General features: G+C 43.0%; 1 protein-coding gene across 3 annotated transcripts in view; it reads right to left on the bottom strand.

Moving 5' to 3' along the window:
* SOL1 (carboxypeptidase D) overlaps nucleotides 1-14,924 on the bottom strand; it is a 49,711-nt gene extending 34,787 nt beyond the window's left edge. Inside the window, exons 1-10 of one of the 3 annotated variants that reach the window (XM_086823845.1) lie at nucleotides 14,651-14,924; nucleotides 12,415-12,501; nucleotides 12,204-12,294; nucleotides 3,879-3,909; nucleotides 3,665-3,721; nucleotides 3,440-3,535; nucleotides 3,054-3,194; nucleotides 2,646-2,750; nucleotides 2,511-2,557; nucleotides 2,291-2,416 (exon numbers count right to left, since the gene is read on the bottom strand). In XM_086823845.1, coding sequence (XP_086679971.1) covers nucleotides 2,291-2,416; nucleotides 2,511-2,557; nucleotides 2,646-2,750; nucleotides 3,054-3,194; nucleotides 3,440-3,535; nucleotides 3,665-3,721; nucleotides 3,879-3,909; nucleotides 12,204-12,294; nucleotides 12,415-12,501; nucleotides 14,651-14,708 — 839 coding nt within the window. In that variant the 5' untranslated portion in view covers nucleotides 14,709-14,924. The remainder of the gene's footprint in view (nucleotides 1-2,290; nucleotides 2,417-2,510; nucleotides 2,558-2,645; nucleotides 2,751-3,053; nucleotides 3,195-3,439; nucleotides 3,536-3,664; nucleotides 3,722-3,878; nucleotides 3,910-12,203; nucleotides 12,295-12,414; nucleotides 12,502-14,650) is intronic. The other 2 variants (XM_086823843.1, XM_086823844.1) reach the window with 2 other exon arrangements.
* Nucleotides 14,925-18,052: the final 3,128 nt, after the last annotated feature.

Here is an 18,052-nt window from a genome sequence, read left to right on the forward strand (position 1 = left end):
CTCTATGACGCCACCACTAAGGCTATGTATCGTCGTCAGCTTCTTGCAGAGATGCATGAAACCATTGACATTGCTTCTACCATCTTTGTCAACAGTCAGAGTGCAATTGCCCTTGCTGGCAATCCTATTTTTTCCAACGGTACCAAGCATGTGGGTGTCCATTTTCATTTTACCAGGGAACAGGTTGAGCTTGGTACCATCAGGCTCCAATACATTCCATCAGCGGACAACCATGCTGACATCCTTACAAAGTCCGTCAACCGACCCATCCTCGAGCGTCTTCGCGAACGGATCGGTATTGGTCTTCCACCATCACCCTCCGCTCATTAAGAGGGGGATCACCCTCTCCTTCCAAATTATTTATCATTTTTGTAACAGGCACGTGAGTCAGTGAAAACCCCATGAGGGCACGGTTCATGTGAAAACCCATTGCATTGCATTTACCATCTTACATTCCCTTTGCATAGCATTCTGTTTTTGAGTTTGGGGTGCATGTGTGAATGAAAACCCAAAAACGGGCATTCATGCATGTGAAAACCTCTTGCATTGTGGCATAGTTCCAGTACCTCCCAAACTCAAAAGCCTTTACTCAAGTCAAAAAGCCCATGATCTTCATCCTCGACAACCAAAGCCAGTTTCCCCTCATCTTCCCTCGTGATCCCCTTTTGGTCTGAGAGGGGTTGTGTGACAATATACCAAAAGGGCTATTTTGACAATTTACTTTGTCCTTCTCTGCTGGCCGACAGCTAGCACTGGCGGACCAGCACCTTTTCAACATATATATATCATGCGCATCATTTATCAGTCATGCAACCTGAACACACACAATCAGAAGAAGATCATCAAAATGCTGCCGTTGCTGCTGTGTCTGCTGCTGCCGGCGCATCACCATCAGCACTCTCTTTAGACTCCTAGCTTCTGTTGCTGCTGGCACTGCCCCTTCAACAGATTACTCAGCATTATATGCTCCTGCTGCTGTCGGCTTAGCAAACGCAGCACTCCTGTGAGCAGGTCCCTGCGTTTTTCAGGCAGGCCCCCTTCGCATCATCATCGACTGCTGCTCAGCGCTCCAGGTCTGCCTTCATCGCCTCTGCAGTCCCACCAGAGATCTGCCCCTGCTCTGCAGCCCAGTGCTCATGCTCTTCGTGTGCCCTGACCCCTGCCCTGCAGCCCGGTGTCCGTGCCTTCGTCAGCCCTCTCTTGGCCCTGATCTGCAGGCTTATTTCAGACCTTATCTGCAGCCTTTTCTCAGTGCCTACAGGTCTGCATTTTATACCTCGACATCGACATCGACATCGACATCGACATACGACCAGCCCACTCTGCTACACAGTTGGGACAGCAGCCCTCTCTGCTTATTCCTCACAAACCATGCTTCACCTCACATCAGTGGGCTTTTGTACTGGATTTCATTCATTAGTATATACATACACTCTCTCATCCAACCCACGCTGTATTGATTTGCTCTGATCTCTCATATATCTGGTTTTTTTGTCCTTTTGCCCTCACACTAGGTGTGTTCTACATCAGATAATCCTTGGCCAGTCTTCGATGAGACTCAACAGCACCCAAGGCCAAGGATCTTCCTGTGTGTGAAATGTATGCATAAAAAGGGGCATCGTCCTCCACAACTAGCAAAAGGGCAGCCCTACACCATAATCGGCCTGTTGATTGGGGGGCTATGCACCTATATATAGGTGAGTTTAGCCTCTATAATGAAACAATTAGTGTGCCATCCCCTCCTACTACCACATACATGGACTTAGTATCTACCTATTACATAAGTGTCGCTCTATGGCACTGAAGGATGCCCGTTTCCGAAGCTGACGAGAGGAGGGCTTGGTCTCTAGGGATGGGTGTCTGGCATCTGGCTCTCTAGAGGGACTCTAGCCTCTGTCTCTAAAGACTCCAAGTGTGCACGCACGCACGAGAGAGAGAGATTGAAAAAAGTGATACATGCCCTCTCTCTCTCTCTCTCTCTCTCTCTCTCTCTCTCTCTCTCTTTACATTTACAAAAGACCCAAAGGGTCTATGAGACCAAAAAGTGATACATGCCATCTCTCTCTCTCTCTCTTTACATTTACGAAAGACCCAAAGGGTCTATGAGACCAAAAAGTGATACATGCCATCTCTCTCTCTCTCTCTCTCTCTCTCTCTCTCTCTCTCTCTCTCTCTCTCGCACGAGAGAGAGAGAGAGACCCAACGGTGATACATGTCATCCATGAGTAAACTGGATGTCAGAACAACATGAAAATGAAAAAAAAACTGTCAAATGAAGACTACTACTCACCATGCAGCTCCATTTGTAACACCCCCAGAAAACTCATTACTTCTAGACATGCTGACATGAGATCCACTATAAATATTTGCAAGGTAGCGGAAAGTCTTATCATCATCGCACATGGAGTACTTTGTTCTGCCACCACAAGAAAACGCAGCTACCCTCAGCCAAGGTAAGTTCCAAACATCTTTTGAAGTATTGATTTACTAAATCGAGAGGTTTCCATTACCTTCCATCAGAAGTGCCATCCCAAGGATAATTTGCAACAAGAGCACCCTAAAAGTCCATGCAAATCAAAAAGTAGTCAAAATTGTGCACAGTTTGTGCTGTGACAAAAACCACAGCAAAAGGAATGACGAGTTACCCCGTGCAAACTTGCAGATGCCACAAAGCGGTTGCTTCTAGTCCAATTCATTATGGCCTTCGTCTCTGGTTGCCGTAAATCTTCATTATTATTCTGTGGGAAAAACTGTGTAACACTCCTTGTGTTAGGTAGATTGAGCCAACCTAAATAAAAGTCGAGCACAATATGACATCACCTAAGCAATCAACTTACGGGCTTTACAGACATAGCTCCTGCCAAACGAAAGGAAAGATTTCAACATCCCATCCCTCATGGGTGGGAATCTCCCCTGTCCCACTAGTCCGATTGGCAGGGGGGGTGTCTATGAATACACTTAATCATACAATCTAAATTCATGCCTAGATCAACCCCACTTCATGAAGAGAAAAGTTATTGTTCTAAGCAAGTAGAGAAGATAGAAGTTTCAACCTGATCTGGGAAATCACGGTTCAAATCTACATTTTTGGCATTATTCCGAGACCTCAATTTAAATCCATCAGGATTCATGGAGGGTAAGAGATGTAGGTGTACACCTTTTACAATGAGAGTGGCCTGCAAAACAAGTGATTTCTGAAAAGTTGTATGAAAGCCTTATTAGATCCACTGAGACTTGGGTTCAAGCAGTGCAAAACATGAGATCCTCACTCAAGCATTTCCAACCAGAGTTAACGAAAGTTTGACCCAAGCTGTCCAACCTTTGCAAGATAGACAAAGTGAATGCAGAGTAGCTAAGAAATTTATAAAGCAAACAGTACAGATCCCGTGCACGTAGACATGTTCTAAGCCTATGCAAGAGCAGGAAAAAATAAACTCACAAGAGGATCCTTCATATAGTTGTCACAAAGCCAATTTCCTAAGAGCAGAAGCAGCTCACGTCCAACAGGTTCATCTCCATGCAAGTTCCCTACATACTGCTTAGAAAGTCAGAAAGAAATAACAAACAGCACATTTATCATACAAATAATGCTCCATTCACGCTAAAATGTGTGATGAACAAAACAAATCCATCACATTCGAATTTGGATATAGATTCCTTTTACCTTGAAAGCAGGCTCTGCATATACTTCCCCTGGCTTATCTGAGATCTCTAGAGCCCACTACAAAAAGCACCAATACAATGCAGCTAAAACATTTTCATTGAAATCAGCTTCCTAAAAACATGTGTGAGGTTTGAAAAACACTAAAAAGCATAGCTTCTTCTAATAAGAACTTTTACATATAAAACTTAAAACTGCAAAGAGAATGGATTCTTACCAGAGGAAACCCCAAAAAACTCCTTCCAATGCTGTATATTGGATAAAATAGAGGGCATTTCACAGGTCCATGAAAATAAAGAAAGAATAGTTACATCAAAATGACACATGCACACACAAACAAAAATGCACAAATTATAGTACTATTCAAGTCATAGATAAAACACAGAAAATGACCACCTTATCTAATCATCTTGCATTTTGTGTTGTGTGCAAGTGTAAACTAAAGTGAGATAAGAGCAGATGTGAATTAAGTAGTAATAACAAGGTGAAAAGGAGGCCCTTTTGGACTTGAATGATGGTAGGCCTTTTTGGACTTGAATGATGATATTCTTCCAAAACTAGAAGAATATTACAGGATCAAATGTAAGAAAACGAGAGAGCTGAGTTTGAAAAGATTGTGGGAGAGGGTTGAAAAGCTTTTCCCACCCCCAGGCCTGAGGTCAGCAGATTGTTGTGAGTCACCAAGCCCCAACAATGCGCCCTGGCGTCCCATACCACCAAACTGCCCGCTTGCCTGCCTGCCTAGAGCTACTCTGGCCATGAGGTCCTTCACACCTTGGAGACCTCCCTCTCCATGCGAATACCTCATAATCCTCATAAGTAAGTCCACACTCACTTATATAGTAATAACCATAGGCCCATTGCCTCTATTATGAGCTTTTAGCCATTATAAGCCTCTAGTTAGCTTTTTATTGACTTTTGGCCAATCCCAACCTCATCCTTGCTAGCCCTCAGCCCTTGGGCAGGTCCTATCAGTCCCTGCACCCTAACCCTAGTCCTAAGTTAGCACATCCTTTTAGCCCGGGTTATCCTAGCCCCCGATTAACACTGGCCCCAAGGCCCAGTTAGGGATGTAACATTATCTCCTCCTTTTAGATTCATGTCCTTGTGAATCCAAGTAGGAGACAACCATTGTAAGCTGAGCCTCAAATTTGTCAATCCACTCCAGAGTTTAGCCCTCACACCAAACTATCTATGCCAGTGCTCATTAGTAATCGCCAGCTGACTTCGTGTAGAGTGCCTGAAGTGCACGTTTGTACGGTCACGAGTTAACCTACACCAACCCATTCTCCGTGATAAGTTGTACCAACTTTCCCACCTCGTGCATAGACCTACACACCCTACCACTTATTGTACAACCTGCCAATAGCTATGTCAAAGCCATGCTGGTCAAATTATGTGGTACATGCATCCATGTGCAAGTAAAGTCCTCTAGCACAACCACAGGAAATACCTAAAAGTAACATGAACCAACTACAAGATCCCCTCTATCCGCAACCCAAATCAGGACTGAACGGACACCTTGTTCCAAATCGGTTCAACAGTCAATAGACTCTATTGCTTCTTCACATCCTTTGGCCAGAAATTCCTTCCTTCCACTAGAATTGACCCTAATTACCATGAGGCCCTCGTTCAAGTTAATGGAGTTTTATATCTCAAGATTACTCCTTTTAAAGAGATTTCTAAAAAGTCTAAGTTAAGAAAGTATTAGGCCAGTTTGCATGACAACATTCGAGATTTTGTGAATGTATGCCCAAATGATACCGTCCAAGATTTGATGCATTCAGCTTCAGTTTGTTGCATGCACAAAAGCCTTGTTGTACTCATCTATAGCCCTAAGCCTCATTAAGAACAAGAAGCTAAGACACCTAATCCTATGTCAAGACCTACTGTGAGTATACCCCAAAACATAAAAAGACGAGAGCAGACCTCTGAGCGCCCCCCCCCCTTTCTCCTTCGTGCTTTTTCTCTACTACTTATGAGGATTATGTTGTTAATCCCTCATATTGTATACTAATTACTACTTAAGTACTTAACTTAGAGAACAAGAGAATTCAGGAGAACACTTGAGAGAAGATTGAATTGAATTGATTAGACTGAGTACAATAGGTCTCTTATATAGGAGATGAAGAGACACATTTGAAGAGGCAGGACATGACCATAGACGAAAGGATACAACTTTAGGCTAAGGGATGTGTCTATTCGATGTAGAGGCACAACCATTCATCAAGGGATACAACCATTTGTCGAAGGGATGTGGCTATTCGATGAAGAGGTACATCCTTTGGCGAAGAGTCGCAACCAGTCGAGGGCAGGGGTTCCCTTGGCTGGTTACTCTTTGCATCTGCAACAGGAATCAGCAATGAAGAGAGGATCTCATACATACATACGTCACAATCGTGACATGCCCTCCCATTTAAAATAAAACCCATGTGTCAAATGATAGACATCCATTTGTCAAAGAACTCCTAAAGAAGATTAGGGTATTGCTGCATTTCTTCATCTGTTTGCCAAGTGGAATCTTCAAGAGTTGTTGTTGACACCGAAGAGGTATTGTTCAAATATTCATATGCAGCGACTGAAGTCATGCTGCAAGAGTCCGCAGTATCCGTTGTACCATTCAAGGTAAGGTCTTGAGTCTTCAAAGTTGACTTAAGGTTCTCATTCACCACTGCATCGATTTTCCGGTCAAAGACAAAGACTTCAGTTTGTAAGGGCGGTGACGAGGCCATTGTTTTTGCCTGGATCACGGCCGGAGGAGTTGTGTGCTTTTGGATTGTCACACACGAACCATAATTTCTTAAATCTTCAGCTTTTTCAGCGGGTATTAAGGCTTCCGAAGTAGAAGGGCATGGCTCGCGAGGGAAAACTTGTCCATCATCGCGCCTTCACAACCGAGTGCTCAACTAGGGTCAGAAGTTCATGCCATTAGAGAAGTCCACTTTGAAGAGGTTAAGTGCTCTTCAAGGGAAGACCTTCTGAAAGCTTCCTGTTGCTGCTTGTGTTGCTGATGTTGATTCGAAGAAAAAAGTTGTTGTGAACGGTAAGAATGTCGATGTCGAGTCTGTTGTTGCTCAAACAAAGATAATGTGTGTCTGGTTGTCTCCGAAGAACCGTGCTTCGGGTGATTTTTTTTTTTTTTAATGCCAACTTTGAGGCTTCTTCACACACGCGTGTGCGTGAGAAGAGGGTGGGGAGGATTTATTTTGTTTGTGTTTTGAACGTGACTGCCCGTATGCACGCTGGAGGACTTCTTCTTTTTTTTTTAAGTGACGTGTTGCTTTTTTTTTTTAACATAGGGCTGGACCCGTTTGCTTAAGCAACGTACAAATTATTATTTTTTTGTAGTGGTGTTTGGAAAGGGCGCAATCCAGAGAGGGGGATGGGCAGCCATCGCACGAGAGAGAGGGGGCTTCACTTGTGGGCATGGAGGGGGGGCCTAGCAAGGGAGGGAGTACCATCTGCACACCATAGCAAGGCCAGGCGCGGTCTTCAACGAAGAGGGGCAGCCACCAGCGCAAGGAGGAAGAAGCAGCTCCTGTGTGCGAGAAGGGCACATGTCTTGTCCACCCGAGAGCCGGAGGGAGCCTACACATGCGCAAGGCGCGAGGAGGCAATGGCCTCCGGGGAAGGGTAAGTACACCTGCAGTGGCCCGGTAAGTGGAAGATCGCCTCTCTGTCTGCGTGAGCGGGGGGGGGGGGGGGGGGGGGGGGGGGGACGAGGTTTACATCACCGTGAGGGGGGTTTTACGCCAAGTCCACCATCACTCCATAGCTTCCACACAACACACTTGTGGGTTGTCGAGGGGGGAGAACGCTGAGCAAAGAGGCTACGTGGCCCGCATAACCCACAGGGGGGAGGAAAAAAATATATTTTACATCACCATGGGCAAAGCTTTACGCCAAGTCCGCCATCGCTCCATAGCTTCCACACAACACCAAGAAGAGGGGTGGAAGGGGGAGTGCCGCGGAGAGAGTGAGGGCTTCACAACCCACGGGTAGGAAAAGTTTTTGCTCTGATACCACTATGAGGATTATGTTGTTAATCCCTCGTACAATAGGTCTCTTATATAGGAGATGAAGAGACATATTTGAAGAGGCATGTCCTTTGACGAAAGGACATGACCATAGACGAAAGGATACAACTTTAGGCTAAGGGATGTGTCTATTCGATGTAGAGGCACAACCATTCATCAAGGGATACAACCATTCGTCGAAGGGATGTGGCTATTCGATGAAGAGGTACATCCTTTGGCGAAGAGTCGCAACCAGTCGAGGGCAGGGGTTCCCTTGGCTGGTTACTCTTTGCATCTGCAACAGGAATCAGCAATGAAGAGAGGATCTGATACATACATACGTCACAATCGTGACACTACTCCCTGTCTGCCTGCGCTCCCCTTCCTTGCTCACCCTCACTTCCCCTGCCATCCTCCGCCCCTTTCCCCCCCTACACCCGCCATCCTCCGTCCTTGCTCCCCCCCTACTCACCCTCGTTTCCCCTTCCCCACCCCCCCACCCACCCCCCCCCCCCCCCCCGGTCGCCCTTCCCCTTGTGCCTTCTCTTTCTCCTAGTCGCTACCCCCCTCCTCCCCTGAGCCTACCCGCTGCCCCCTTTCCCTCCTCCCCTGAGCCTACCCACTGCCCCCTTTCCCTCCGCCTTCTCCCTCTCCAATGCGCCAAGATTCCATCTCTTCACATCTACATAGCCTCTCCAGAGACAATACCGCCCATCATATCTCTTCCTTGCCTCAAGGGAGGCCCCATTCTGCAAAGAGTAGAGTACTCTGGCCTCCCAAGCCAATGCTTCATATGCAAGCAGATGGAACATCTCACTAGAGCTTGTCCTTGTCGCCAGTCTAGGAGACCACCCCCAATGGTCCCCCCCGGTCCCAGCTCAGATCCTCCTCAAGGGGCTAGGAGGGAAGCTGGTCCTCAGGCAGCAAAGCACTAGGATCCGGCCACGACCGACACTGATGCTGGAGAGTGGCAAAACAATTGGCCCGTGCAGAAGCCACCAGCTGACTTCCAGAGGAGCAGAGCGGCACCGCCGAGTGCGTTAGGCTCGTAGAGCAAAGAAGCAGACTGCTTTAAAAAGAAAGAGCAAACATGTCTACAAGGTTACATTCTTCCCCACTAAAATGGCTCCACCCTGACTAAAATAGTATAATGGTAGTCACGACTCACCTCTTATGAACGTTATGAGGTTAGGCACAGGTTAAATACAACTATAACATGGATCATAGATCACCTTTACAAGTTTTTTCGCCTGATCCTTGACCGCTAGCACAATGTGCTCCCAGCTTACCACAGAGCATGATCCAGGACACAGTATGCAACTTAAGAGGGTAATGATGTGCCCTCTCAATCTTTACTAACATAGTTTCAAACCAGATACATCTATGAATGTAAACCAGTAGTATTGTTATATGCCGAAAGCTCTGTATCTTCTTTCAGCCCTAAACACTGAGATATGGACATCTTGATGCAAAACGCAAATAGAGAGAGAGAGAGAGAGAGAGAGAGAGAGAGAGAGAGAGAGCTGTGTTTTCAGTATATTATATAGTACACAAAGATAGTACAAAACCTGTGGCCTTTGGCCTTCCAAAAGAGGAAACATAACGCCTATCTATGACCTACCCCATCTAGGGGGAGATGAATCACAATGAATCTTGGTCTTGTCTTTTATAGGCACTTAGAAACTTTTCCCAACTGGTTGGCGAGTTCCATGAGACAAATAAATACATAAAATGTTACCGACACCTCATAAGCTTGGCCGACAAGGTCTATGTCCCAAAGAACTTCTTCCAATGCCTGTCAAGGCCTGGTTACTACTCTAAATGTCACCATTTTGGCCACCCAACTGGTCCACCCGTGCTTTCTCATTATGTGTATACATTGGACTGGCATCCAAAGCAATTGCATATGCCGGGCCACTCATGTGATACTGTGGACTTGGCTTTCCGTTGGGACTTGTGCCTATGAGTACATGCCTGAAAATGCTGGAAGATTGGTGTTCTATTGGGTCTAGTACCTCGTGTACTTGCCTGGAACACGTCTATTTTGGTCTAGTCTCAGGAACGGGGATTGTCCATACCATGCTGCATTGCGCAACATCTTTATGTGCTTGCCTTCAAATTGAATTTACATGTTGTTTTTATGCCTACTTCATTAATGTGTAGTTCCGAGTAAGAAGACGCCCGCCCGTGAACTTTGCATGTGAAACTGTCTCTACTGACATGGTTGTGTGGCATGTGGCATGTGGCATGTGGCAAGTATTGGTCAAAACCTAGCCTTAGGAATTAGCATTAATTTAAAAGGGAGCACACTTCATTAAGTTTTGGGCGACCAAAACTCACTTATAAACCAGCCCTATGTTCCCACACACTAATGTCCCGAGACAGACAAAGCTCAATGTCCACCACCCAAACCTTATCTCCTTTGTACAAAGAGAGCAACCAACCACGTGTCCATCCCAACTTGCACCACAAGTCACTTTTCCTCTCTATTTGACCCTAGGGTGGACATCTCATCTTCTCTCTTCCTCCTTTCTCTAGAAGTTAGTGCCCTCTTTCTTGAGGCTCCTTGGCTGTATTTTTTGCACCTTCTCCTTCCCAACTCCATATCCAAGCTTGCGAGTGTGTTTTCCAAGTTTCCAAGAATGTTTCTAGGTGGTATTCACACTCCCAATGAAGATTTCAACATTCCAAACACTTCCATCACGACGAAGACTTCCGCTATCATCGACTCTACTTGCAATTGGTAAGCTTTAATGCTCAATTATGGAAGCAAGTAGCATGGGGAGGAGTAGCACTCCATGTTCACATACCTGTCGTGTCCTCTTGTCCTACGTGCTCTCTTGCATATTGTTTCAACCATGTGTTGGTGGAACAATAGAGAGCAAATGGTAGGAAAGATGGGCACTTCAGAGGGTAGTGTGAGTTGCGAATCTTCACCGACAACCATATTGTTTGCAATATTATATTCATATGCATTGGTATCCATGACACTATGTACTTGATCCTCCCAAGATTGATATACACTATTTGAGGGAGGGGTCGGCCGTTCCGGCTCATTGTGAGTCTCTTGTCAATTCAGCAAATTACATCATGTATTGTGCTTGTTGTCCATTAAATCTTCGTGTATTTAAGTGTATTGATTAGCATTGTGTTCATCCAAGCATTCCACACCGACCGGTGGAATTACAGTAAACCTTTGTTTACCTGCAGCTGCCTAATCAAGGATTAGCCTTGGAAGACCAGCCATGTCCATGTGTGCACACAACATCCCCTCCTGCTAAACTTAATAATGGGATTCCAACCTTTGACCTTGGATGACTATCATCATCCCTTTGTCTCCTCATGGACTCCCAAATTTATCATCCTTCCTTTTCCTAGTAAGCTTTTCACTAAAAACCTTGCCAAACTCATCTGATGTTGAGATCTGTGCATCTGTTCCACTTTGTTCCCTTGCCTTCTTGCCCTATCCTTGAACACAAACATGAATCCTTCTTCTTGAAACTTATCATGGCACCCTTGGCTCCACCCCTTGAATGATTATCATCCCTTGGAGTTGCTCCATAAAGCCTTCCTTCGCAGCCCCAAATGTCTATTGACTCTTATGAAACCCCTCCCTTGGGCTTTACCTGACACTGACCAACTTCTGGGGGCCTTGACACATCTTGAGTTACTTTCCTTGGACCTGTTCACTTCTTCTGGGACCATTTCAGCACTTAGCATAGCTGAGCCTAACTATGATACAATGTTGCATGCTCCAAAAGATCAAGACACGGGTGATGGTTTCATCCGTGCGCGCTGCAGTAAGGGTGGGTGGGACAAGGTCAGCAAGAGTATCTCAGAATCACCCTGAAGCTCTGATACCAATGTTACATGCGCGGAAGCTCTGTATCTTTTTTCAGCCCTAAACACCAAGATAGGAATATCCTGATGCAAAACGCAAATAGAGAGAGAGAGAGAGAGAGAGAGAGAGAGAGAGATGGCTGTGTATTCAGTATATTCATATGGTGTGTACAGATTCTGTCTTTGGCCTTCCAAAAGCAGGAAACATAAAGCCTATCTATGACATGCCCCATCTGGGGGGAGATGAATAAAACAATGCTTTGGCCTAGCCTTATATCGGCCCCAAACCAGCGCATCAAATGGCCAACTTGCTGTTGGCCAGCTTTTAGGACAAATCCAAATAAATATTCTGGCCAACATCACCTGTATGCTCACACAATGCTGGCCGACCTGGTCCTTGCCTTTGTGGATGTCTTCTGGCCATATCCTGGGCCCTCCTAGTGCCCTAAACCTATGTTTAACTGCAGCCCAATCAGGGATTCGCCTTTGGCTAGCCATGTCCACGGCGGTGCACGTGACAAGTATGTGTTTCTCGAAGGCGAGAAAAAATGATGCAGGTTGGTACCAAAAGCAAAGCCATTTTAATTCTTCCTCATTGCACTGTAAAACTTTGATCACTTCAACTTGCACTGCAAGAAAGCAAGACTAAAAGCACAAAAACCATAAAGGCATGAAAAATTACAAACCTATAGAGTCGCATGATATTCTGACATTTCTTGGAAAGTGATTTCAAGGACTCTTCCAACTCCAAATTATTCCTGTAATGGAACTGTAGCTCTGGACTATACACTAGTTAGAATGTTTTTGCTAATATAAAGGTGGAAACAGCGTATCGATGTTGAGAACAAAGGCAACCAAAAGAAATCTGGATCTTGACCACTGGACCTGCCAACTTACTTGACTTATTGAGTGAATGTGATTTCTCGCTCATAAGTTCTCTCAGGTTAGAATGGCGAAGTTCCGCCAAACCTTGCCAAGTGGAGCCTGTCATACAGCATGGAAACGTAAGGCATAGGAAATCCACAGAATAAGAACTCAAGATCTCGACTAATAAGTCAACTTCAGCTGCAATTGACTACAGTTCTGGTCCTGTAAAGAGTATGCTGCACTTAAACACTATTTCTACTTGCTAACGTTTTGAAAACTACAACTTTGCTATCTTAATTACACTTGTCTGCTACTCTCACAATCCATGCTTCTTAAACCTGATTTTTCTCTTCCACTTCATGGCAGGTTGATCCACAAAACATGATACCCATATTGATGGGACACAGAAGAGAAGGGAAAATCACATCAGGCAACAAGTGATCTCATAAACAAAGTAAAGTACTCTTCGTTGCAATCGTTTTGAGTCCACTCTTGCTTGATTTTGATGAGTGTAACACAATGAGCATCCAAGAACACAGAAAAGAAGCCACACACACACACACAAAAAAAGCAGATTTATTTCACAAACCATAACACAATCATTTGGAACACCAAAGCTAATAAACAAAAGGGCAATACAAAACTGTGCACTGCTCTTGACCAGAATTACAGAATTGGCCATTCGTGATGTCACCAGACATGATTAAGTCAACTTATGTAGAAAAGGCAGCTTGCATCGACCGCTAAAATACTAAGGTATGACAGCCAAATGAAAGAGCTGAGAGAGGAACGTTTTGAGTCCGCTCTTGTAGACCCAAAAAGCAGCATGGACTCAAAGGAAAATCCCATAGTAAAAAATTTGTAAAAGGATCCTCTAGCTCATTACTTTCAGCATTAGAGAGTTTGTCTGTTGTTGGACCCTCATCTCTCTGATGTCTTGCACCACAAGGTGGCTCCCCTCTCAGATTCTGAGCAGTTTTGACCACTTTTGTGCAGGTTTAATCAGAGTTTACCAGCGTTGTGACCAGCCCGCTCAGGTTTGACACAGCGTTGAGCAAAATTTGATGGACACCAGATTTGAGTAGTTTTGACATGTTTTAACCATTATTGACCAACAACAAGCTTTCGCCTTTATTGTGAGCACCCAAAGAGTTCCCAGTATAGACACTGGATGGTGACCTATGACAAACTCTGAGGTTCCCTCTTTGGATTTATAATTGGCTCTGGGATAGGGTACGGGATGATAGCAAGCCAAGAGTGTGATTACATCGATCGAGCCATGCATGATTGTGGGTCACGTGGAAAGGTTGCTGTCACGTTGTTGTCAAGCCATGCACGATTGTCAGAGTCATGTTAAGGACGGTTTAATACCAGTGATATATCGACAAATCCAGAGCCATCCCGAGCACATAATAAAGTGTGTGAATTAAGTCGCTTTTCGCATAAAAACGTAAGTGAGAGTATGTTCTTAGCTTTCTGCATTACGCTGGATTTTCAGGTTATCCTGCCCTCCCATAAATCTCACACACACAAAACCCCCTTGCAAAACGAAGTGTGACCTACTCGCTTTCTGCTTCACACTTTTTGACTGAATTTATCCTGCCCTCGCACACAAAGCCCCCCCCCTTGAAAAGCATGAGCTACCTCTAGCACTCCGCCTCTATACACATCTAATGCCAGATGTCAACACTTCCATACAGCGTATGCAACTTGGAAACAGGATTGTGTGGTGCTGAAGACTGAAAGTAACACAAATCATTCTCGCTACTGTGCACATCAGATCTGAGGACAAGGACATTCAGCCTCCACAAAACATTGTATCCAGATTTGGAATAGAAGAATACCCAAACAGGAGGGAAATTATCTTTGCATCGTCTTGTTAGTGCACAAAAGACACGGCAATTATCTTTGCATCGTCTTGTTTTTTTGAAGTGAATTATTAAGATCAAAAGCAGCAGCACTACTTGTTGATTTATTCATCTCTATATTATCTTGATCTTTTCAGCTCCCGGCTACGCAGTAGTTCACATTGGAAGAAAGGCTTAGCTTCTTGCTACAATGGGATTATGCTAGAAAGACCCGGGTTTGGGTGTTCCTAAGGGCAATCTCTTCCCACCGGTAAGTTTTAGGCGCTGAGAGCTTTTTTCTTCTATAATTTCAACTCACACGATTTGTTGAAAATATGGCATTTTCCAATGCCCAGTGAAAGCAAAAAAGCGGAAAGCAGGAGATGAAAGAACAGAAAGCAAAGAAGTCAAGAGCGTACCAAAGGGAGCTGAAACGCAGAGCAGCAAGAAGAGAATGAGCCGACCGAGGGAATCCATGGAAGATTTTCTTTTCTTCTTCTTCTTCTTCTTCTGGCTATGGCGCCTCGCAAGTTCCTGCGTTAAAAAAGCAGAGTCTAGCGAGCTTTTTTCCCCGCTTTCTCTTTGGCTGATCCCCAAATAAAAAATAAAAAGCTTTATTGCTGCTTTCTGCTTTCTCCCACCTCTTAGGTTTCTGTGCAATATATTTTTCTCAATTATAGTACAGGTAACAGGCCATTTGAGGAACCTTCAGTTGTTGGTGGTTTGTACCATGGGACTATTCTAATCCATTAGGGTGGGTATTTCAAAGAAGGGTCTTGCCTTCTAATCGATAGGCTACTATACTCTAATTGTCATAAGGAGTTCACTCTAAATATATATATGGGTGTCAAATTTCTATTTGTTATTAATTATTTTAGTGAATGGAGATAACCTTATGAGTGAGGCTCTGGAGGTTTTCGATGAGGGTGCCTTCTTGGAGACGAGGAGTAGGCTCTCACACATTTTTCAACTCTCTCTCTCTCTCTCTCCTATTGACCTGAGCATGTCCCCTCCACGCAAACGAGGAGGAGGCTCAGCAGAAAGCAGCACGCGGGGTGCTAGGTAGGTCGCACGCCTCTCTCTCTCTCTCTCTCTCTCTCTCTCTCTCTCTCTCTCTATATATATATATATATATATATATATATATATATATATATATATGCAGTGCCTCTCTCAGCTATCCTCCTCCATGGCAACTGCCTCTCTCAACTATCCTCCTCCATGGCTATGTTTGACGTCCTCCTCCATGGGGTGCTGGGCAGTTTGCTAAGGTTTTAACCTTAGTATATTAATTAATTAACGGGGCTCGTCATAGCCCCGTTAGTTAATTAATGTTAGTAGAGTGAGATTCTAGTAGAGGGTCTATTGTATATGTAGTCAGCCTTCTCTAAGGAAGATCTAGATAAATGCCACCGCCTCCTTTTTTTAATCCAGCACCGCCTTCTAACACTTGAAAATAGAAAGTCCAAGGGCATGAGTACCATGGGAATCTTCTCGTCATTTTCTAAACAAGCACAAATGAGCCTTGAATTTTCTCTCTTTAAACACCCTCATACAAGTGGTAGAACACTTTATAAGCATTAATAGTGCTTATGGACCCTTTTTGAAAACCTTAATTTTGCATAAACAAAGAGCACACTACATTGACAAACATGGATTATGTGATTTTATTCAAAGCATGATTGCTTGCGTGTATGCAAATACGAGCAAGTACCTTTCCTTGTGGTAACTTTATAAAATTTCTATTGATAGTAAATTTGAAAGCAACTTCACTTGTCACCATGTTGCACTTTTTTACTAATGAGTAAACTTCAAGAGAGGTCACAATTCTCTTATGCATGTTTGATGTGCACAAAGGTTCTATCAAGTTTGCCATGTTCTTGTCCCTACTTAACCACAATCCTCCACTTCATGAGTTGGTAAGGAACCAATATCAATGACTAGTCACCAAAGGATCAAAATGATGATGTTTATATTGAAAGTTCTTTGTTCTTTTGGAAATCATGAAAAGTGACGTAAGAAGCATTGAAATATTGTCACAATCTTTATGCGATCGTATTTTTCACGTAGGGTACTAATGGAAGCCATCGCATGCTCAAATAAAATCACTAAATGAAGAACTTACTATATATGCATTCAACACTGATTTGAGGTAAATGTGCACAACTTACTATGTACACAAATAAAATTGCTAATGAAGAAACGTATGCAAAACTTAGTATATGCACAAATAAAACTGTCAATGAAACACTTACTATATATATGCATGCACAACTTTGAGGTGAATAAAATAAAATCACCAATAAAGAACTTACAATATGCATAAATCAAATCACCAATGAAGAACTTACAATATATGCACAACTTTCTATATGCTCAAATAAAATTGAGCTTGAAGAACTTACTTCATATGCACAACATTGAGGTGAATATGCATAACTTACTATATGCTTAAATAAAATCCCAATGAAGAGCTTACTATACATGCACAACTTTGAGGTAATATATGCACAACTTACTATATGCTTAAATAAAAAACACCAATGAGGAAATAACTATATATGCATAACTTTGAGGTTAACATGTGGTTAAGTAATGGCACTTGATTGAATATGGCTTACCATCAAGGCATAATGATACAATATCCCGTGTTGATTAGCTTCACTAGTAGTCTTTTTCCCCATTTCACTAGCAACAATGGAGTTTCAAGTGAGAACTTGGCTAACGTTCATATTTTAATATTTAAAAAAAAACTACCAAAATTGTAAGAAGAATGAGAAAAAACTATTTTCAAAGGAGTTAGAAAGAAAGTCATTCATAATACATTTCTATAACTAACAAGTCTATAATAATTTTTAACTAAATGTACTTGTACCTAAAAAATTGTGAGAAGAATGAGAAAAATCTCATTTCAAAGGGTATAGAAAGAAAGTCATCAGTAATACATTTCTATAACCTACAAGTCTATAATAGTTTTGTCTAAATATACTTGTACCTAAAAAATGCTTGCAAGCCTTAGTGTTTCCAAAAGATAGTCCATTAAGACCAAAATTGGTGAAGAAAACATCCTCACCAACCAACCCCAAGTAAGATAAATCAACATGGGACACAACTCTTATTAATCACATAAGCATGCCTCTAAATGCCAATCACTCTAAGGTGGAAGACTATCCTTATAATTGTCATGATAAAAAGTGTTGTTCTTGCTCGTGTGAGACTTCTCCATGATATGTGTAGCGTCTTACAAGGATGATTTTTATTTTATGCTTTTATTTCTGAAGGGTTTATGAATTGCTCTTCCTAATATCACGATCTAAGTTTGTACAAATCTTCTAAAAAAAACTTAACAGGACTTGGTCTACATGTTTTCTATATATTAGAAAGGTATTCAATCTAGATTAATAGGATCATATTTTTTCATAATGTTTACTATTTTATGACAGAATGAATGGTATACATAACACATGCGCAAAAAAAAAAAGGAAAACCTTTGAGCACATTAGATTCATATTACACATGCGTAAAAATTTGGAAAACCTTTGAGCACATTAGGCTATATATGTAAATTGTAAAAAATGGTATACATTACACATGCCCAAAAACTAGTCTCTATGAAGAAACCTTTGAGCTCATTATGCTTATATATGCATAATCATGGAAAAAGAAACCCAAATATTTTTAATGATGTTGTAGATCAATGTGTAGGCTAAGTTTTGAGTCTTAGATATCACGTGTATATGAGTTACATGCCATTACTTAAATTTGAGAGCTCAAACTGTGAGAGTCCCAGTGAGAGTATGAGTTAACATGCTTCATCTTGA

Source organism: Cibotium barometz, chromosome 30 (genome assembly GCF_041138505.1).
Source record: "Cibotium barometz isolate CiBa-2024 chromosome 30, ASM4113850v1, whole genome shotgun sequence".
NCBI lineage: Eukaryota > Viridiplantae > Streptophyta > Polypodiopsida > Cyatheales > Cibotiaceae > Cibotium > Cibotium barometz.